General features: G+C 43.2%; 3 protein-coding genes across 10 annotated transcripts in view; 2 read left to right on the plus strand and 1 right to left on the minus strand.

Moving 5' to 3' along the window:
- LOC116845785 (HIV Tat-specific factor 1 homolog) overlaps nt 1–11,680 on the minus strand; it is a 28,966-nt gene extending 17,286 nt beyond the window's left edge. For 2 of the 5 annotated variants that reach the window (XM_032818875.1, XM_032818879.1), the window contains exons 1-3: nt 10,812–10,981; nt 10,241–10,600; nt 9,767–10,126 (exon numbers count right to left, since the gene is read on the minus strand). In XM_032818875.1, the coding sequence (XP_032674766.1) occupies nt 9,767–10,126; nt 10,241–10,561 (681 nt within the window). In that variant the 5' untranslated portion in view covers nt 10,562–10,600; nt 10,812–10,981. Of the gene's footprint in view, nt 1–9,766; nt 10,127–10,240; nt 10,601–10,722; nt 10,982–11,536 lie in introns of those variants that run through there. The other 3 variants (XM_032818877.1, XM_032818878.1, XM_032818876.1) reach the window with 3 other exon arrangements.
- On the plus strand, nt 1,655–9,657 carry LOC116845786. 3 transcript variants are annotated; one of them, XM_032818882.1, is made up of 5 exons: nt 1,655–2,053; nt 7,450–7,725; nt 7,797–8,030; nt 8,115–8,322; nt 8,530–9,657. In XM_032818882.1, the coding sequence occupies exons 1-5, from the start codon at nt 2,017–2,019 to the stop codon at nt 8,768–8,770; spliced, it is 996 nt and encodes a 331-aa protein (XP_032674773.1). In that variant the 5' UTR covers nt 1,655–2,016; the 3' UTR covers nt 8,771–9,657. The 3 variants fall into 3 exon arrangements, with proteins under 3 accessions (XP_032674773.1, XP_032674772.1, XP_032674771.1); XM_032818881.1 differs by lacking the exon at nt 1,655–2,053 and adding an exon at nt 2,133–2,443 and having other exon boundaries at nt 8,533–9,657; XM_032818880.1 differs by lacking the exon at nt 1,655–2,053 and adding an exon at nt 2,156–2,443.
- Nucleotides 11,435–20,016, plus strand: LOC116845784 (X-linked retinitis pigmentosa GTPase regulator-like). Of its 2 annotated transcripts, none has more exons than XM_032818873.1 (12): nt 11,435–11,486; nt 14,083–14,208; nt 15,649–15,741; nt 16,049–16,111; nt 16,814–17,137; nt 17,484–17,636; nt 17,823–17,987; nt 18,081–18,202; nt 18,287–18,376; nt 18,583–19,426; nt 19,551–19,642; nt 19,810–20,016. In XM_032818873.1, the coding sequence occupies exons 1-12, from the start codon at nt 11,456–11,458 to the stop codon at nt 19,831–19,833; spliced, it is 2,127 nt and encodes a 708-aa protein (XP_032674764.1). In that variant the 5' UTR covers nt 11,435–11,455; the 3' UTR covers nt 19,834–20,016. The 2 variants fall into 2 exon arrangements, with proteins under 2 accessions (XP_032674764.1, XP_032674765.1); XM_032818874.1 differs by lacking the exon at nt 11,435–11,486 and adding an exon at nt 11,775–13,538.
- Nucleotides 20,017–20,022: the final 6 nt, after the last annotated feature.

Consider the following 20,022-nt stretch of genomic DNA (forward strand, 5'->3'; position numbering starts at 1 on the left):
ATTCATTCAGCGAAATTTTACCGATTGCAATGCCACATCTATAACTGTGAGCCACTAGTTATAAGTATAATATTTTAGTGAGGAATATACTGATCGTACTTCGGAGGGTATCTATACGTTCACAAATAACGCGCGATAAGCTAGATGCAAAAATAGCTCTCCGTCGCACAAAAAAAGAAACGTATATCTAAATTATGCAAGTGCACAATAATTATCGCGAATGTGCAGACGTTGTCGCGTTTGTCACAGATATAAGAGGTAAAACGAAACGCGGCTCGCATTTCTGATGTGCGCAGTCGATCTCGAGTTTTTCGAGAGCGTGTCGCTTTCTCCTACTAATTTAATTCTTAATCTGCAATTGCAGTCTCGTCCACTTACCGTTGGACAAGCATTGCCAAACGCTCGCGAGCAATAAACTGGCCGGGAATTATTCGCGACGCGCTCAAGTTTCACGAAAACGGCTCCACGACAACGAGCGGCGACGAGTCGTCGCGCTTTTAACCCGAGCGCTGTCTCGGGATTATTTCCCGACATTTTCCGCCGCTTCTCGTTATTACATTTTAATCGACTCCATTTAGACGTTAATCCACGAAAGATACCATCGGATAGACGTTAATGCATCCAATTGGCAGCCGGCCATTAAACAGAAACACTCGTCTGGTAGCGTAACGATATTTTCGAAGTAGGTGTGTACGCCTGTTTTGGGGTCGTCACACTTTTATGACACCGCTGTCGCTGTCGTTTATCTCTGCGACTACACCAGCCCCACACCAAATTTTACCTCAGCGACGATGAGATCGATTGCGCTCACGCGACATCGAATAATCAAGAGCGGCGATCGCGTCGAATAATAAATGGACATTCGCGAGAGCATTGTTCCCTTTCATCCGATTTAGTAGCAGCGATATCGAGTGCATTTCCAGAGAGACCTCCGGTTCTGTTGACACGCAGTTTCGCGAGCTGTCGACGCAGCTGCGTGGAGTTTGTTCAACAATGCTAGCACCGTTCGCGCGTAATTATCGCACGCTCTGCGCCTGCTAATTTCGCGTATCCTTGAGTCCTGAGACCGCACGGAGTATTATGCAAAAACGTGAATAGAAATCGCTAAACATCGTGCATATCTCGCACATGTCTGTACACGACGATAAATTCCACCGTTTCAAAATTGCCTCCAAAGATCAAGGATGACATTTGCGTGCCGGCAGGGGAATGCCCGAGAAGGAGGTACATCTGCCTCAAAATCACGCCGTCCTAATTAAAACTTTCGCACAAGCGAAAATGCAGCGACAGTAAAAAGTGATCTCGGCAAAGGACGCGAGAGCGCGCAACGGGGATGAAACTATTACGTCATAATCGTGTTCCGCAGAAGAGAGGTCTTTTAATCGCGACAACATTCGCGGAGGAAAGCTGCTTTCGCAAAGCAGACGGAAAATGCGCGAATAGTCCGCGCGGTTACAGCCACGAATAACCACGAATCGCGAAATAATACACGATACTCGCGGCTGGCAAAAGCGAAGTGACGCCAGACAGAGTTTCTCCATGATGGAGATCCCTTGTTCCTCAGATCTAGAGAATGATCGAGGTAGCATCTGGCGATAGGGGAGGCGCGCGAGAATTCCGCTCGAAAGCTCGGAGCGTGAAGGTACGCGCCGAGCGGAATGGAAGTGGCGGCTTCAGTCGCCCGCGAACCTCCGTCGAAGAACGTTCTCCACGTCGTTCTGAGCCAACAACTCGGTCGTCCGTGCAGCCTTCGTCGGTCGAACGCGGCCCCATCGAGATTTCGCGGGAGCAGTGCAACAGGACAGGCCAAGGGTGCAAGGATCGGCAAGAGAGGAACCGGTTGATTTTCTTTTAACGACGCGCGACCTCGCGGACATCGCGAGGCAGGGATCACCGATGTTGTTGAGAAGCCTCGGAAGCGAGGCGAGGTTCAAGGAACGAGAATGAGGACGATCCTGAACGCGTGTCGCGGCCTCTGACTATCGACTCGGCCGAGCAAAAGCGCGCGGAACAGTCATGTGGAAGTGTTGGCTCCTGTTTCTGTGCGTCGCAGGTAATTAATCGGTTTGCCCGTGCGCGCAAAATGGGTTGAGCGGGTCGCTCAGACACCAACACGAGGGGAATGGCTCCGAGGGGGTTGGCCGCGAGAAATGTGCGGGAGTATGGAAGTGAGTGGCGCGGCCGAGATGATATGCAATTAATTCGCGGAAATAAGCAACCGGCTAATCATCGGCGTTCGTCTCCGCTCGTCGATCGCCGAGACGTGAGAATCATTGAGAAAAAAACAGCGAAATTTTTCGCGTAATATCGCACTGTGTAAGATGATCCGGTAAACAGAGAGATCAAGTGGCGAGATATGTTCTATGATGAGAGAATGTGTTGCACAAAATGCTGCTGGCGGATACACAGCACGGACTGATCGCGTCGAAACAACGAAATTACGGTAATAAACGGTCGTTTAACCGGCAACTCCCTTTCGCCCTCTCGCAATTAGGCATCCCCAACACAATAACGTAATTCAGTATTATTATATAATTAACCCACATTTAACCTCGCACTGTTAACGCATCGCAGTGCCGGCCGATGCAATTACCAAAACGTACGCGGGTCGGCAAATTGCTGTACGCGATGTCAATTAAAAACACGGCATTAAAGCGGACATCTCGATAATATTCTCGAGATAATTCGTCGGATGCGTGCATGTAATCGTGAGAAGATCTCCTTCGATACGCAGATACAGTCGAACGGTTATTTGTAGCAATTAGCGCTTAGGCGCTTTGCTAATTGCCCGTCTAATAATCGCTTCGAGATAATCAGAGAGTTACGATGACATGACATACAATTGTTATCTGCGGAATAACTTGGGGGATCGCGCGACGAAAGTGCCATCAACACGACACGATCATGGTCATGGTCTGACGTGTCAGAGCTGAGCAGATATATATATGAACGGCTCAGGTATTCAATAAGTGAAATCAGTCGAGCCATTGATTCAGGAAGCCTTTCAAAATTATCAGGCGCAGATTGCCAATATTACATTATTCTTTTTCTTTGAAAGAAGATTCTTAGGTCAAAATTAGTTAGAATTTCAGATTGCGCTTGCACGTGTGCGTATATCTTAGTTGTCAGTTTCATTCAATCTGACTTTCTTCTTTCAATTTGAATAATTTGAATTCCGCCCCTGTCAAGAAAGACGTGGCCCACTTTATAAAGGCTTAAGGAAATTTAATAAAATCTCGAGAGAGGCGAGCATACATGCCGTAAAAGGCATGTACGCTGCAAGGTGCGCTTTATACTCAGACGTATGTGAAATATCTGTATGTGAGATTAAGCAGCTCGCCGGATGAAATGGATACGTTGCGCGCAGACAGTTTCGGGCCGCGCATATTTTATCGAGTTTCTGATGGAAGCCGCGAATAAATTAACGATTGAGGCGCGCGCGCGTCCGACAAAAAGTGCATGGTTTTTGTGCGGACGTTCAGAACTGACGTGAACAATCTATTTTCGCGAGATCTAGATGGGCAAAGATCCCACCGAAACGATACCATCGCGGATCGACCGTCTGATCTGCGCCGAAAATAGTTCCCGATCGTAACGATCGCAATGAAATATTCACTGAGTCGATCTCGACCGAAGTCTCTAGCATCGGAGTCATCAACATAGTGGCGGTGTTGCAAGAACCTGCCTAGTATCGATAAATTTTTCTTTCGTAATCAAAATGACGTAATCGATAAAACGAGCAGCTGTAAGAGTGTATCGTCCTCGGGTGCAATCTGTCATTGCATTCGATAAAAAAGAAAAAAAAAGAAAAAAAGGCAACACAACGAAACTTCAATCGACCTAGATGAACGGCCTTTCTCGAGATAGCGAGACAAATAACAGGGCCGATCGATCAGTTGCGATAATATACGGGTTTATGTATCGATCAATTTACAGATAATGTGCCGGCTTTTTCGCGCGAGCGCCGATAAATTCCGGAAAGATGAGAGGAATGTCCACCCAAGTGGAGAGTCTTGTAGCCTTGTGCCATAAATGCCGTGTGAATGAAAGTGCAAGTTGTGGGTAGTCATACACCATATAAATATGACTGCCTGTCGCCTATCCGATGTCGGCCGATTAGACGAGCACGAAAATATCGAATGACTCGCGAGAGTCCTTCTCTAGAAGGTTACAGCGCGACGGGTCGGACGAGGCTGTCGATAATGGGCGTCAGAAGTGAATTATCAACTTCGTAACTTCTAGTTATGAACAATTTTAGCTGACTTGCTTCGGGCGATTATGAAAGTTCACGGACGATGTTCCGTGACAATGGTAAATTCTTATAATATATGGAGCAAAATTTGCACATCCACTCGAATAACGCGGACAAAGAAACTATATAAGATATCCCATAGATATCCCTTCGCATCTCCCTTGCGGCTCTCTTGAAGGGGGAAATATCGAACACTTAAGAATAATGCACGTTAATAATCGTCCGTGATTATGCGTTTTAATTCTTTATGCGCTTTCTTTCTGTTTTATCCAGATACTTTGCTCTTTTCTGGAAATTTTATTTGATGTCAAAAAATAGAGAAAACACGAATTTTTAACGCAGAACTTTTAGCATGGCTGAATACTAACGTGCATAAACCGTTGTCGCTTGCGGTATTTAGAGCCTTAACATAAAAGTTATTTTGGTATCAAGCAACGGTCCGTACACCTGTGATAACGGCCAAACGATTACACAGAGAAGACACACATAAGCTCGACAGGGATGGATTTATTGCGTCTTTATCGCAAAGATGATGTTTGCGAAGCGCGAAGGTTCTAATTTTCCAGCTCTTCAAACTTTGTTCTTTTAAAACGCGTGAAACGTTTTAACGTCGGAAGTCTAATTTTCTCGTCAAACTGCCAAGTATTATTTTCAAAGGAGCTTAAAAATCCGGAAACTGACATGAATTCCTGCATTAGAGAGGAAAACTCAGCGAGAGAGAAAAAGAGAGAGAAAGAGAGAGAGAAAGATTTAGATACAGACTCTCAGAACCTGAATTTTCTCCTGAAATGAAATATGCAACGTGCGTCCTGGCCATCTCATTTGTTACGCCTCGCATTTTAAAGCAAGTCGTATGTCGCAACGCTCAAAGCTCTACAACAAACTTTAGCATATTTCGCAAAACTCGCGCGCAGTTGGACGCAATAACGCAGAGAACACGGAGGCATGGACATTTCGTGAATTCTACGGTGAAAGCGACGATTTCCTTCTTATCCTTTTCCCTTCTAATTTTTCCCATTCGAAATTTGCTCGGCGCACCACCGTTCATAATTACTTTCCGAACGGTACACACACGCGGCCTACTATTATCCGTCGATGACTAACGAACTAAAATCTGCCACGCTGTAATTAAAAGGCGTGGTATTGTGGTCGGCTGATTGACTTTTATTGTTCGCAGAAACCAGTTCTCGCGGAACTCCGACGAGCGCGAATACGCATTTGAATGTCCGAGTACACTTCAGGTGTGATCATTGCGCTTTAGCATGTGCCGAGCGCTAGACAGTGCCGATAGACTCTGTGATACTGACCCATTTCAATTCGCGACCTGCACGCATATCGTACTCGTACAGATAGCGGTTGAAAATCAAGACTATTCGAAGTAATTGAGTGTCTGCTCGGAGTGGCGCCACGTAACGTGTTTAAACTATATTTAGAATAAAACGGCACTTGCCGTTGGTGTTCCGCAAAAACGACTTCAACGATTATTTCACCGCGAGGAGTGCTCTCTGCCGAACGACGCTCTTGAAGCGCCGTTTTTCCGCGCGTTTCGTAACGTCACGCGTTACCGTTTCTTTTGCCGCTCGGAAGATAACGAAAAACGCGGCTGCAGCCACTTTCCAATTCGCTAACCTCAAGTCATTTATCATCGGGGTCGAAAGTGATACCATAATATTACAGCGATCATGTTGTCCCGATTGAACTGCGGCGGTACGGCGGTACGACTAATACACTTTCTTTCTAATAATCTCGATTTGTTTATATCGCGAAATTGCTGTCGCGCGCGCTGAAAATTGCCGTGCACTCGATACGCGTATGGTAAAAGTGCTCGGCCACTTCTCCTCCCTCGTACACGTAATTGTCGTGCGAACAAGAATGTTTTCCATATTAAAAGCCTGCGGGCGGAAAGGTTAAGTCTCTGGTATTTATTAATAGTCATACCGTGCGCGCTGTGTATCTCATGCATGCGCGCACACGTACACATACGTGAACAAATGGGATTTATGGCGCCGCAAATGGAATGAACACGACGAAGTTCGCCCGCGCCGCAATGATTCACGAAGATAACTTCCCAACAAATGAATTGGCTACGTATGACAAACAATTACTGTCAACGTGCCGCCCGGCGTGTGTGCTTTTGCAATCGCTTCGAGATAACTCACGGTAGACGTTGGCAAGCGCCGCGCAAATCCAAGATCTCTCCCAGAATCGCGACGTCGCGAGTTGATCTTCCCAAAATTGTCCAACTTCCTCGGTGTTCAAGTTGCCGCGTGTTTCTATCTCGGAATTGTCTGTCGTCGAGTCGTCGTCGCGTCATCGTGAGTCCGACCAAGTTTCAATGTAGCAACATCTATTGTCTGCGCGCATCAGTATCGTGTATCATAAAAAGCTGCTCCACTTATACCGCTCTATTTCGCTCGAAGGACCTGTCACGCCTTAAAAGTTCCAATCAATCGATATCCGATCCGCGAGAGAGAATCGAATTATGCAAAATACGTACGAATGATAAAAAGTATTTTTTTACCGTTTCGAAACAAGCTATTGACAATTTCTTTCTGTGTCAAATGTCAAGTAGAACCATTCAAAAACGTGTGTTCGAAACATAAATGTAAGTACCGAAAGGAGACCGCACGAGTCACGTGCTCATCTGAACGATTCCACATGAGATTATGGAAGTTTCGGCGAAGTAAACGAAATGAGACGCGTCCGAACGATGAATCCGCTTAATCCGTCGCGTTACATCATTGCGCGAATTCGCCGCCATACGAAATCAATGGGAGCTAAGTTAAGTAATAACCTATTTTACGAGACAATGCTCAATAATTCGTTGCATGCGATATTGCATCTCGACTATGCAACAGCGTAGAGCTAGTCGCGCGTGAACCAGACGGCATTACATAATATTTAAATTCCACTCAAGGCCACGGAATAAAAATGTACTCACTCGGAACGGATATCCCGCGTGTATGAAGTATGCGCATAAATTAAGCGAGAGAGGGAGGAGAAAAGGGAGAAAATTATGCGCTCGGAAAGATCGAGTTTTATCGGGACGTGGAGCTCCTAACAAATGGGAACCGTAGGGAACGGTCGATCGTGAAAAAGCGAGGCGCATCTGTTCACTGGAAAGTATCGGGAAACTTCCGAGGAGCGCTCTCTACGAGGTGGGATGCTTCATTCAATTTCTTTTTCCTTTTTTTCAGGTTTATCCTCGGCTGCCTTGAACTCGCCGGATCACCACGTTAGTTCCTTGGCGAACAATCAGTCGGTGACCGTGCGGCAGAATGAGTCTGTGAGACGATTCGCGTGTCCCATAGGATTCTTCCGATTGAAGCGATTCTGTTATTACTTGAGCGCGGGCACAGCACCGTGGAGGGAAGCGCACTTTCATTGCAAGGACAGAAACGCCACCCTAGCTATCTTGGACAGAAATGGCAAGGACAGGATGCTGAGGCGGTATCTGATGGGAGAACAGTTCAGTAAGTATTATCGTTCGCATCGTTGTAATTGCAACATCGCGTGACTTCGCTTCCTTTACGAAACTCGACAGCGAAATTGGAACGATGGATCGGCGGGATCTTCAACTGGCAACAAAAGGCCTGGGAATGGGGTGTTACCGGTGAGAAGATGGTCTTCCAAAGTTTCGGCAAGCTGGAGCCCGGAAAATCCGACAAGTTCGCGTGGCACTGTATCATAATGGATCCGACGCTGAAGTACAAGTGGAGTGCGAAAAGTTGCGTCGAACGGAAGCATTATATATGCGAAGTGCCCGCAGGTCGTCTAGGTAACGAATGCATTCTCGATGTAATCGAGTGACGAAAACCTTCCTAATCGATTTTAACGACTTTGCACTTTTTCTCGTGTGCAGCCAGAAGACGTAAGAAGTCGGATCCATTCGCGCCGCAAAATCAAAGATTGAAGCCCAGGAAGAAGGGCAAGAAGTACTTAGAAGAACAGAAGAGGAGAAAGAAGAGTCGAGCAAACTGGAGAAGAAACTGGACGGATCGAACGGAGAATCAGCAATGGGCTCATGGTGTGAAACTGGGTTCGCGACCACCCTCACCCAGGCCACCTAGGTATTCATTTTGTTAATAATGAGTCAAGTTAATAGGATCAAATAAAAAATACATAAGAGAGATAAGAGTAAGAATCTCAAAAAAAAAAAAGTAAAAATAAGATTTCCAAGACAAATATTTTAAATTCAACGTATCTTGCGAATACATTACATACAAACATTGCAACTAATTGAATCTCTTACAATCTTTTCCAAAATTACTTTTTAGCAGTCACAGAATGGCACAGCCTAGAGATCATACACGACATCGTCCCAATAATAGGACTCGTGTGCAACCATCTGAGCCGAGGGTGGCTCAGGTTTTACCTCGGGGGCGAGAATACGGCGCTTTCTTGGGCGATGGGCCCAATAATCAGCCCCAGAATTTGGCTGCCATGAACCACGATTTTACGCAATTCCAACAGAAAATAAACGACTTGGCGCGGGAGGAAGTTCTGTTTAAGCCATAAAGAAGAAACTGGAATCGTTATGTCGATAGGTAGTTACGATTGCAGTCTCGATTTTACCATCTCTTTTTTGCATAACGATTATTCTATTATAACAAATTAAATTATTGTGAGATTAAATTATCTTGGAACAAAATTGTCAAACTGCTAATCCTGCCACAGTTATTTTACTATAACGATATAATTACGACTGCAATCGTATAAATAAACTTTGGACGATCCATGGAAGAACTAATGCGACCAAAGTTAATTACAAAATAAATCCCTCAATGTTCCTCCACCTGAATATAAAAGTTTCAGGAAACATGTCGTTTAATTAATAGGATATAGTGGTCGGCTATGAAGCTGATAGATTAATAATCGCAGTATTTGTGCCAAGATCGCACAAGAATGCATTCTATACTACTGCTGATACTTGTCTGAATATTTTCTGTGCACTTATCGTAATATCGCTACAGAAAATTACTCGTTGTCTCTCTATAATACTTTCCCTTCTATTTTGTCACGCAACAATTTCGCGTATGTTTAATTAAACGTGACGTGCGAATAATTCAGATATTAATTACAAATATTTAAAGCCTTCGTTGCGCTTGTGTCACCGCTTCGCGCGACAAATTGCATTAAACAAGATAAATGGCACAAGAACTATTATTCACTAATTAATTAAGCCGTATTTAGCGATAACCGTTTACGCTAATTATATTGCATAGTTTATATGAATGAATTGCAATTAGGAATAGCGGATCAAAAAGCAAGATAAAGCTTGCTTTTTAATCCGCTTTCATGTATGTTATTTTTTCATCGCTTTGTCTGTAAATATATCAATATAAGACTATTGATTTATTCCCTGTATTTAATTATGTATAATAAAATATTGATACAGGAACCCATAGGATGCGATTAAGATCATCAATAAAATTAAAGAAAATTCGAGGGTGGGTTGTACTAAATGTTGCAGAAACCCGTAGAAAGTCGACAAACAGATTGTTATATTCCTACCTTAATGTAGGTGCAGAGAGCATCCCCCTTTGGCTCACCAGCAGCATCCTTATACAGCTTTATTTTGTCTTTTCCTTTTTCATCTCTAGCTATGAGGCCACATTTGGTAAAGAGTTGCGTCAGCTCTTCTATGGTAATATCCAGAGGTAGGCCAGACACATAAATAGCAGTGTTATGTGCCTCGTCAACTTCAAACCAGCTCGGTGGTTCCTGAGCTTTCCGTTTGGCTTCTGCCTTCCTCTGTTCCTTTTCCTCTTTAATTTTCTGAGGAGGTGCTGGAGGCTGTGGTTCTGATTTTGGCGTGCTAGTGTTAGTAAAACCATAGCTCATCTGGTACTTAGCCATAAAATCTTCATCGACCTGTGACACAGAAAATTAAATATTTCTACTCAAATGTTGCATAAATATTAGAAGAATGGAACACTTTTATACTATTCTTTCTATTTGATGTTACCTTATTCTATTTGTTGTTACCTTGGGAAACCAGGCGTTCTTCTCTTTATCCCAGATATACATGCTGCCATCGTTTGGATCCGTATATGTGTGTGTGTCATTTTCGAAGCCAAAAATACCAGATGGGTGAACTGCAGAACTAACATTCTCCTTCTTTTCAGTCTCATTAGCACTATTATTGGAATTCTTTTCATTATTTTCCTTCACCACCCACTTATTGTTCTCTTGATCAAACTTATATGTTATGTTTGTTGCTTTATCAGTATAAATATAAGTTTGCCCATCAAATTCGTAGTTTTTCATGGGGTCGTCTTGTTTATCTGACTCTTGTGTATCAGTCATATTGAATAGCTTGTTGAATCAGTTCACAAAACGACGGACCTACACAGAAGAACAATTTTGTGTTGATATATTTACAGTCCCATAATTATACAATCGTTCCTTAATTATGTTTTAATATAACGTATTTTTGTGTATATTCATCATTTCTTACTATAACACACATTTAATTTGGTGCAAAAAGATGTCTAAGTACATTGAGGTTAGATGTGTCATTGATTAAAAATTTCCACATAATCTTCTTACTTAATACCTCTGTCATCAGCAAATTCCACGGCAGCCGTTGTTCCGCGATTGTAACGCACTAACAATTCACGAGATTACAATAATCAACACCGACAATAATCAACATTCACGTTGCACAATTGATACAGCCTACGTGATCGACGCGTGATAGAAAGGACTACGGTGTTACTTGGCGCTAGCGCCATCTATACGCCAGCCATGACATTATTACGAGCATATTAATATTTTCGTAAAGATAACAGTTAAATTAAACTTATGTCAAGAAAACTAAAGCTTCGAAAAGTATGATAAAAGATTAGAATTTCGGAGTGTCAAGCCGATTATCGTCGACCTGGGCAATGCACGGCCGAGTTGTTAGCAGGACTCGAACGGCACGATGATATTTCGTAAATCATCGTCTTTCACTCGTCGAATTATTTGTCGAAAAATTCGAGTCACACAAAACCGGCCATCTTGTGATCGCGGTTGGCCGAAAAAGCGCGGTCGCGCGATCGCTCCCGTTCTTTATTGTCGAGAAAGGCAGCGACGCGCTTACCGCTAGAAATTGATTTCCAGTTGCTAGGATACGTGTCGGCTCGAAAGCGCCAGCACCGGCTAGCATGCCTACCCGGCGGTTAGTCGGCTGCAAGTTGCGCGGCGCAAAGTGCAAGCATGGGCCTGCCGGACATAGAGACGATACCCGGTAAAAAAAAAAAAGAGCGAGAGAGACAGAGGGAGAATAAAGATACGCACCTAGCATAATTGCACACGCACCGATCCGCTGCGCACCGTGACATCTCCGACGCTTCGAATCGGACGAGATACGTCGATCGATCGCTCACCAGCAGCCGAATATCATCGAAACGCGCCCGCGACGTACCCCTGCTTCGCCATGCTGTGCCGGTCACCGGCGTGAAGTTGAACGAAAATCGATACGCGACGTCGCTATCGAGCGATCGCGAGCGAGCGAGCGCGGTCGGCGCGTAAAACACATCGCGGGATTTCGAATTAGTCACCGGTAGTGACAACAAGTGTGGCAATAATCGGCAGGACACGTCGGGGGATTAAACCATGGCCATCGTCTGGAAAGTTTTGCACGTAGTATTGCGCTTCGCATAATGCGCGGGGCGCGAACGTATATATTTATATACGTGTATTTCGCGGTCGATCGATTTTTTTTTGCGTCAGACGGGTGTCGCGCGTTCGTGAAGTTCGCGCTCACGGAGGCGCGTTGTTTTGGCTCGCTTTGGCGTTGAATGCCCCCGATAGTGAATAGCGGCGGTTTGTTCAGCCGCACACGGCTACCAGCACGACCCGCTCGTTAATCGGCTAATGCCACCGCCGCGGAACATGCGAGTTCTACACGTATTTGTATCATTAACTTATCGTCGGTGTTATCGCGAGTCCGATAAATACGACGTCCGGACAGAAAGCCCTTGTTCGAATGCCGTTTGAGTCGTCTGATAATAATAATAAGCTCGATGCATGTCGCTGTATAATTATAAGGCTGCACGCTCTGAGCATGAAGTCGGATTTCACCTTTAGCACTTCTCAAGAAGGAGCGATCTAGTCTTTTATTTCAAACGCTTTGCATGTGAATAGATCGTTATCCACGAGGTATCTCTAACAAACTGCTAGATTGTGTACATATATACTTTCTCGAGTAATTCGGTGGCTATTAATCGAACATCGGTTCAACAACCCTGGGAATAATGTATGCAGACCTCGGGAGCGACCGACTTATCCTCCGCGAAATTTACTTTCATGTTGTTTACGATCTACCTCGTAGAATCGCAAAATTACAGTATTAATAATAACAATAAAAATTTGCGTAATTTAAAAGCTCGTAATATGTGCGCGTGTGTATGTATGTGTGTGTAATGATTTAACGTTTGATATACGCGAATCTCAGTCGTTGAATAACATTATCGCAATCAAAATTTTATTGATTCGAAATTCCAAAGATTTAAAGATTGAAGACATCAAAATGTGAGAGAATGCGAATATTCCAAGATTTTAAAAAATTTGAAGTTTAGAAGATCTCTTTAGAATTTGCGAATTAGTCATTCGAGAAGCTGGAAACTTGAGAGTATAAAAGCATGAGAATATAAAAGCATGAAGTTTCGATAGCTCCGATAGTTTAAGATTCTGGAATGTCTAACAATTCGGGGAGTTGACGCTTTCTACGCTAATTGCACCGTTAATTACAATTTTCCGACACGTCGGAAGTCTTTAACAATTCACAATGAGACAATTCGTGTAACTTTCCGACGTAGAACAGACGCGTAATGCATTATGCAAGAGACCGCCATTTGAACTTTTGATAAGCGAGACCTGAGTGTAAATCTCGAAGGATTTATCGCCCATTTTACGTTATTGACCTTTGCAACAGCAAGCTGAAATACCAGCGTTAATTTCGCGCCGAGATGGCGCACGGGATCTTAACGCTTTTCAGTTCCTTCTTACTTCGCGCCGACTTTAAACTTAATTTATGCCAAGGCTATACGATAAGACTTACTCCCAATGTACCTATATTCGTAGTACTTCGCCCGTAGTACGTAAAAATAGAAAGATCCATAAGTGGAGGGTGTCGACAATTAACTCTTGAATAAACTAATGTCCACTATTTATTCTGGTTATATCTGATTCGGGTTATATCTGATATAAGCCACAATTTATTATGATTATTCCTTTTAATTTCTTACTTCCACTTGTTACTATAGTTTCATTACGTCGCACAGATCGATGACACAAGGTTTGTACCGATCATTTATTGTTTTCTTTCTGAGAATATAATGATGAAACACACGGGGAAAGTCTATGAGAAATTTTGAACAACTTTAAATAACGACCGATTGTAACCTTTGTTAGCATGTATCTACATTAAATCGTTTTAATAGCCGTCATTAAATATATTCTTATTCTAGCTAGAGATTAAAAATCGCTACAAGTGGTTCCACGTGCAAGTACAATATAAAGGATGTGCTCATAACATATTTATAGCTTTGCAACGGAATGATATGCAACGGTTGAGATCTCGCATATTGCGAGCACGAGTAATATCACGACTGATTTCCCAGCACTGTAAAGTGATTCGCAAGAACAACATTCGTGTAGCTCGAGGCTTGAATTTCCAAATAAAAGATTTCGGGTGAAAGGTCAACAATCGTGACACGTGGATATCTATAGATTTGAGTGCAGGATCTTCCTCAATCCAGAAATTCGCGCGTTTAAAGATAGAAAACTCGATTCATCCTGTCTTCAATGTTTAATGTTATATCGATCTTTCTGCATTGTAGAGACCGGGGCAGTGTTCACGATCGGTCGTAGCAGATTCGCGGACAACATTGCCTCGCACTTCTTCATACGCAAGGATCCCGTCGTCATTATTACTTGCGGGGACGAGCATTCCGCCGTGGTTTGTCGTAAGTCGCTTAAGAAGCGTTGCTTCCAACTGCGAAACACCATTAGTCAAAATGTCGCTCAGAATAAGACGAGTCGCTCAGTGTAAGACGAGCGAGCTTAATTCTAGCTGGAATGTCAGGGACATGAAAGCCAGTTCAAATTGCACTCATCGTATAGATATTGGGAGTATCGGATATGAATTGAGTCCAGATTGCATCATCGATATCATAGATATCGATATCTCCCATACTAGATATATTCAAACAAGATTTCAGCTAACAAATTTATTCCTACAATATAAATTCGAGGTACAACCGAAATCATTGAAAGAATATTGTCATTATGGAGGTCCAAATTGAGTCCAGATTTCAGGATAAGTTCAGCTTGAGCTCTTGCAAGCACAATATAGAAGCTGATGGCAGTCTATTGTACTGTCTATTGAATATTGTTAATAATAAACGTCGCGCGCAAAGTATAGCGTTGCCTTTGACAGCAAAGCATGTATTCGTAATGAGCGATGTTTACAGACAGAATATCCTGCAGTAAACAATTATCACAGTTGTTTCTTTGGTCCCTCGTCGTCTTGGCTTCGTTCATCTGTGGCAAGTGATGTTCGCGCTCTTATTCGCGTATTTTATATTGCGTCTCGAGGCCGAGTTTCATCAAAGGAACGCGTTTTAGGCGTGCATTTTGATAGCTACGCTGTGAAATTCGTGGGTTCTATAATGTTGAAGCGTATAATTCGAGCTCGCATGATTTACAGCTTCTGTAACATGCCACGCGAGGAGTATATAGGCGAGCTATGCTTACATAGGAATACCCACTGTCCGGTAAATCGATATTGAACACGCAACGGTCGGCCTAGCCGACATTGTTGGCGTTATTAGTACGCCAACGCGTCTCGAAAGAGTTTGCTACGCCTGCAACTATTGTCCTATAACTAAAGGGACATTATAAAGACTGTCGAAGAATCGGAAGAATTAATTATAGATGATGATAAGTCATCCGTCATGAGGTGCCTGGAACTTATAACTACTTGACGACGTCGAACTTCATTTATTCGCAAGAGACCACGTGTACTTCCTTCTTGTTCTAACTATGTAAAGAGAAGAGACATTCGCGCATTTCTCCCTGTAATTTCGCCAAGATGTTTTCTGTAATCTGTTTTACTTGCGTATAAACTTGATCGCGATGTTGTCTGTGTTTAGCATAATTAAACTTACGTAAGCGAATTTGTAGTTAGTAGATTCGTATCTTTTGGCTACATATAAATCCTAGACTCGTCGCGTACTGCTTGTTACGTAGACATAAAGATATCATCATGAGATGTCGGGAATAATTCAGGAAAAGTTGTTTCAAATTCTACAATTCCGGATAAATTAATTTAGAAACATTTCAGATGTTCTACTCTCTTGCTTCTGGATCGTTACGCATTTTTTCTTGTTTCCCTTTTTTTCTAGAAACTGGCAGACTCTTTGTTTTCGGCAGTAACGACTGGGGTCAGCTGGGACTGGGTCATAAGAACCACATTAGCAAACCTTCGTGCGTAAAAAGTTGGTAACCTTCTCATCGTAATAGACAATAATTTTAATATAAATTAGATGAACGCGTTTCATCTCTAATTAACCGCGCCGCCTTTATTCTCATACAAACACGTTTAATACGCGCGTTACTTATTTATGTATAATTTATAAAAGTGGTATATCCTTCTGAAATCGTGCACGCGCGCGCGTGTTTATCGCTAGATTGCGTTGGGAATGCATAATCATTTAAAAGTCAAAGGCTATATTTTTTTTATTTGAGCAAAACCGTTTAATTAAGCGCCGTTCGCGATTTTAATGAGCGACCGATATGTTTCAGTCCTGAAACCAGAAAAAGTCACACACGTTGCGTGCGGGAGAGCGCATACCTTAATATGTACAGGTGAGCAACGAATAATATATGGAGATGTATACGGAGTGTCTCTCGCAATTGCAGTACAGATTACCAAAGGTCACGTCATAATTGCGTCGTATTTATTTGAATATTGCGGTAGTGATTTGCATCGCGCGTATGAGCAATGATATATCGTCCCTCCGAAGCCAGATAATTACTTTCACGTTCGTCAAAACGGTCTGTCGGAAGTGCGCAACGACTGAGTCACCCCTTACATGTGCACGTAGGTATCGTTGTCATTAGCGGACGCGCAATAGATGCCGTAAGTGAGCATACCGTTCCTATACGTGGCTTTGCGTGTAGCGAACTTCGACGAATACTTGCCGAGTCATTCAACTTCAAACTTGTTCTCATTTCAAGGGATTAATGTGATAAGATTATCCAGTGACACGCCACTTTATTAACTCTTTCTAAGTAGAATTTCGAGATATTAATTTGTAAGCGTCACAAAGCCGCGGCGCTGACAGATAGCTCGCGGAAATATGTAATTACTATCGATTTTATCGACCCGACTTGATTTATCATTCGAAGTAGTTGAACTGACTCTATTAGTCTGACATTTGAGGCTTCCGCGGTGCGGTGGACTCTATTAGCTTGTCAGAAATACAATTGTGGGTTCTCTATTAGTTTAATAATCCAAGCACGAAGAATAATTGTGGTTCTCTTTCTTTTCTTTTCTGCTCTTTTCAGGAGCTCAGAAGATCTTTGCGTGCGGCAGCAATCAAGAAGGCCAACTGGGTCGAGAAAGTTCCGCGATAGGCGACAGTTCCAGTTCCCCGATCTTGATCTACGATTGCGGTCTCGCCGGGCCCAGGATCCTTCAAGTCGCAGCGGGATCGCATCATTCGATGGCTCTCACGAGCGACGGGGGTGTTATCGCTTGGGGAAGCAACCTAGAAGGACAATTAGGGTTGCCCGGTATTTCGGGACTAGTTAATAAGCCGACAAAGGTCCCCATTCCAGAACCGGTGAAGGAAATCAGCGCGGGATACTATCATTCAGCTTTCCTGACCGGTAATATAAAACGGATGATAACATTTATTTCCACATGAGATAATAAACCGTATAATAGATTGAAGCGATAAGGAACATAAGAGTTGAAACGGGTTTCTTCATGAGTCTTCTCTCGTAAAATATTTATTTAACGTTTTACAAGAAGAAGTACTGGCAGTAGGGTGAAAAAGAGAGATTTCAAGTCAAAAATTTACTTTTAAAAATCTATCCGAGCATTCTCGGACCTCACGGCAGTTTTTGCGATAAATTCGAGATAAAATCGCTTCCGCTGCGGCGAGCTCGAGCACGTGAGGGTTGTAAAATGCGCATTAGGGCGCGTATAATCCGACGGCGACGATGTTTCCAGAAAGTGGTCTCGTTTATGTCTGCGGCGAATCGGAGAGCGGCAAACTCGGGATCGATGTCAACTTTTCTACGCAAGTTGCACCGAAGCAAATGCAGTTGCCAGCGCCTGCTTTGCATGTTACATGCGGCGGTCATCACACACTCGTATTAGCAGGTTGGTCGATGGATTTTGACGTTATTATATTTTCCTACACTCGCTCGACATTGGTGGGGTTCACCGTGAAACTGAAAAAAAGAGATTCTCACATTTGTACATTTTGTGTACACGTGTATGCACATAATCTTAAATTATTGTGTAATTAATGGCAGCATACTTGCTGATAATTGTGCGAAATTGTAGGAAACGGCAACATTTATTGCTCCGGCAGTAACGCCAGCGGTCAACTTGGCATGGGCACGAACGTCAACGAGGTGCACACGCCGAAACTTCTTTCACGCGGGGCTCTCCAGGACGAAACGATCGTCAAGATCGCTTGCGGCGAAAGTCACAGCGCTATACTCACAGGTGCGTGGAAATTCCACCTAAATCGTCTCGCAATCCTTGAATTAGAATTTCTGGGTCGATTATTGCAAGTGACATGTCCATTGTGAATAACAGAATCGGGCAAACTCTTCACCTGTGGAGACGGCCGACACGGGAAATTGGGCCTGGAGGAAAATGAGAACAACGTTCACGAAGTAACGTTTGCTGCCAAATACCAGGAGCTGTTTGTCTCGAATGTAATTCGACTTGTTTTTTTTTTTTGAAGCGGATGTAATCGTCGCGTCTAATTATCCTGCGCTGATTGTTTCTTCGCTCCACAGGTCTCGTGCGGAGGATGTCATACGATATTGGTTGGTCGGAGACACGAAATGAATTATCAATTGCAACAGCAGTCGGACACCGCTCAAATGGTAAATGCAACTGTATTATGTATCGGGTCAGTCGAAAAGTTTGACTTGATTCTCTGTAAATCAATAATGAATCACGTTCTACGATATAGAGATATACGAATGCCGTCAGAACGTCGATGAAGATCACAGACAAATTATCAATTAATCAATTTTCTGAATAAAATTAATAAAGCATGTTTATGAACAATAAGCTTCTCTAATTGCAGGAACAATCCGCGCAGAAAATAAGCTCCCTACCTCCTTTAAAACTTCCTGTAAATATGCAAAATGAACAACGGCTGGATAATATGGAAAACAAGTCGACGAACGGAAAGGACAACGATGCGGATAAGAATAGCGAAAAACTGCAAAATAACGATGCTGAGACGAATTCCTCGGAGAACGCGGCGACAAACAATTCAAACCTTGTTAACGGCTCGTCGAGAAAAGACGAAGATAACGTGAGTCATCAAGAATCTTCTAAAGCTGTCCCATCGGAGACAATCGAAGAATCGCAGCCAGCCGACCACGAGGATCAAGCGAAAGATGAAGAAAATGAGCAGGATGATAAAAATAATGAGAGTCAAGAAAATAACAAAGAAAGCGATAAAAGCCAAGAGAGCAATGAAAACGCGGAAAATCAAGCGACGCAGGAGACTGAGGAATCGCATACAGAAGTAGCAGAAACGACGGCAACTAATGAAATCGAGCAGGAAACGTCGACGAATACCACGCCACCGCCGAAACCGCCGCGACTAAAATCTGGTGACGCCGAAAACATGAGCAACGAGAAGGAATCGTCGAAGGGAAGCGACGAAGCTGAAGAAATCGGCAAAGAGGAGAACGGAGAAGAGACGAAGGCGAGCGACGAGCGAATTGGCAGCACAAAATCCTCTGATGGAAGAACCAAGTCGGCAATTTCAAAAACTGGCGATGAAAATACGGCAGACGTTACAGAAAATTCGATAGACAAAGTGGAGAAAGACGGGCATGTTGAAGAGTCAGGAAAAGCGGAGGTGGATGGCGCTCAGGACGATGCTGACGTGGTGCAATCGCCGGCGCCACGGACAGGTTGGTGAAGCAAATTTGTAATATTCGCGATAGCCGATATTGAAAAAAAAATAATCGACTGAATCTCACATTATGAAAATAATGGATCGAATTTTATGATTAAAAGTTTCGACGATTGTTTTAGGTAAAATGGCAAAGTTGTTCAAAGCGAAACGGCAACAGGAGATTCAAAACGGAACCAAAAGTTCAAGTAGCGTAGCGAATCCAAAGGCTAAGGTATGCTCGAGTAGATTGACGAATGTATGATAAAGGCAGAACAAGTATTGCAGAACGAATCAGTTTCCTGCATTCGTACAGTTGCAGTTATTGAATTTTTTTATTGAAAGCAGAAATTGAATTTAAGATTAATATATTAGTGAATGAGCGTTTTTTTCCATTTTCAGTCAAAAACATGCACCATCCTGTGATCGTGGAAACATCGAAGAGACATCTGGATTTATTATATTTTTTATAAAACAATACTCTTATATGATAAATTCGTCCCTGGGACCAATACACGTGGAACCGAAAATCTTCTCCAACGATCGACACGAAAAGCTCGCATTCATCAGCATATATATATATATATATATATATATATATATATATATATATAT

Source organism: Odontomachus brunneus, unplaced genomic scaffold, assembly GCF_010583005.1.
Source record: "Odontomachus brunneus isolate Ranch 3 - 2012 unplaced genomic scaffold, Obru_v1 Obru_scaffold_058, whole genome shotgun sequence".
NCBI lineage: Eukaryota > Metazoa > Arthropoda > Insecta > Hymenoptera > Formicidae > Odontomachus > Odontomachus brunneus.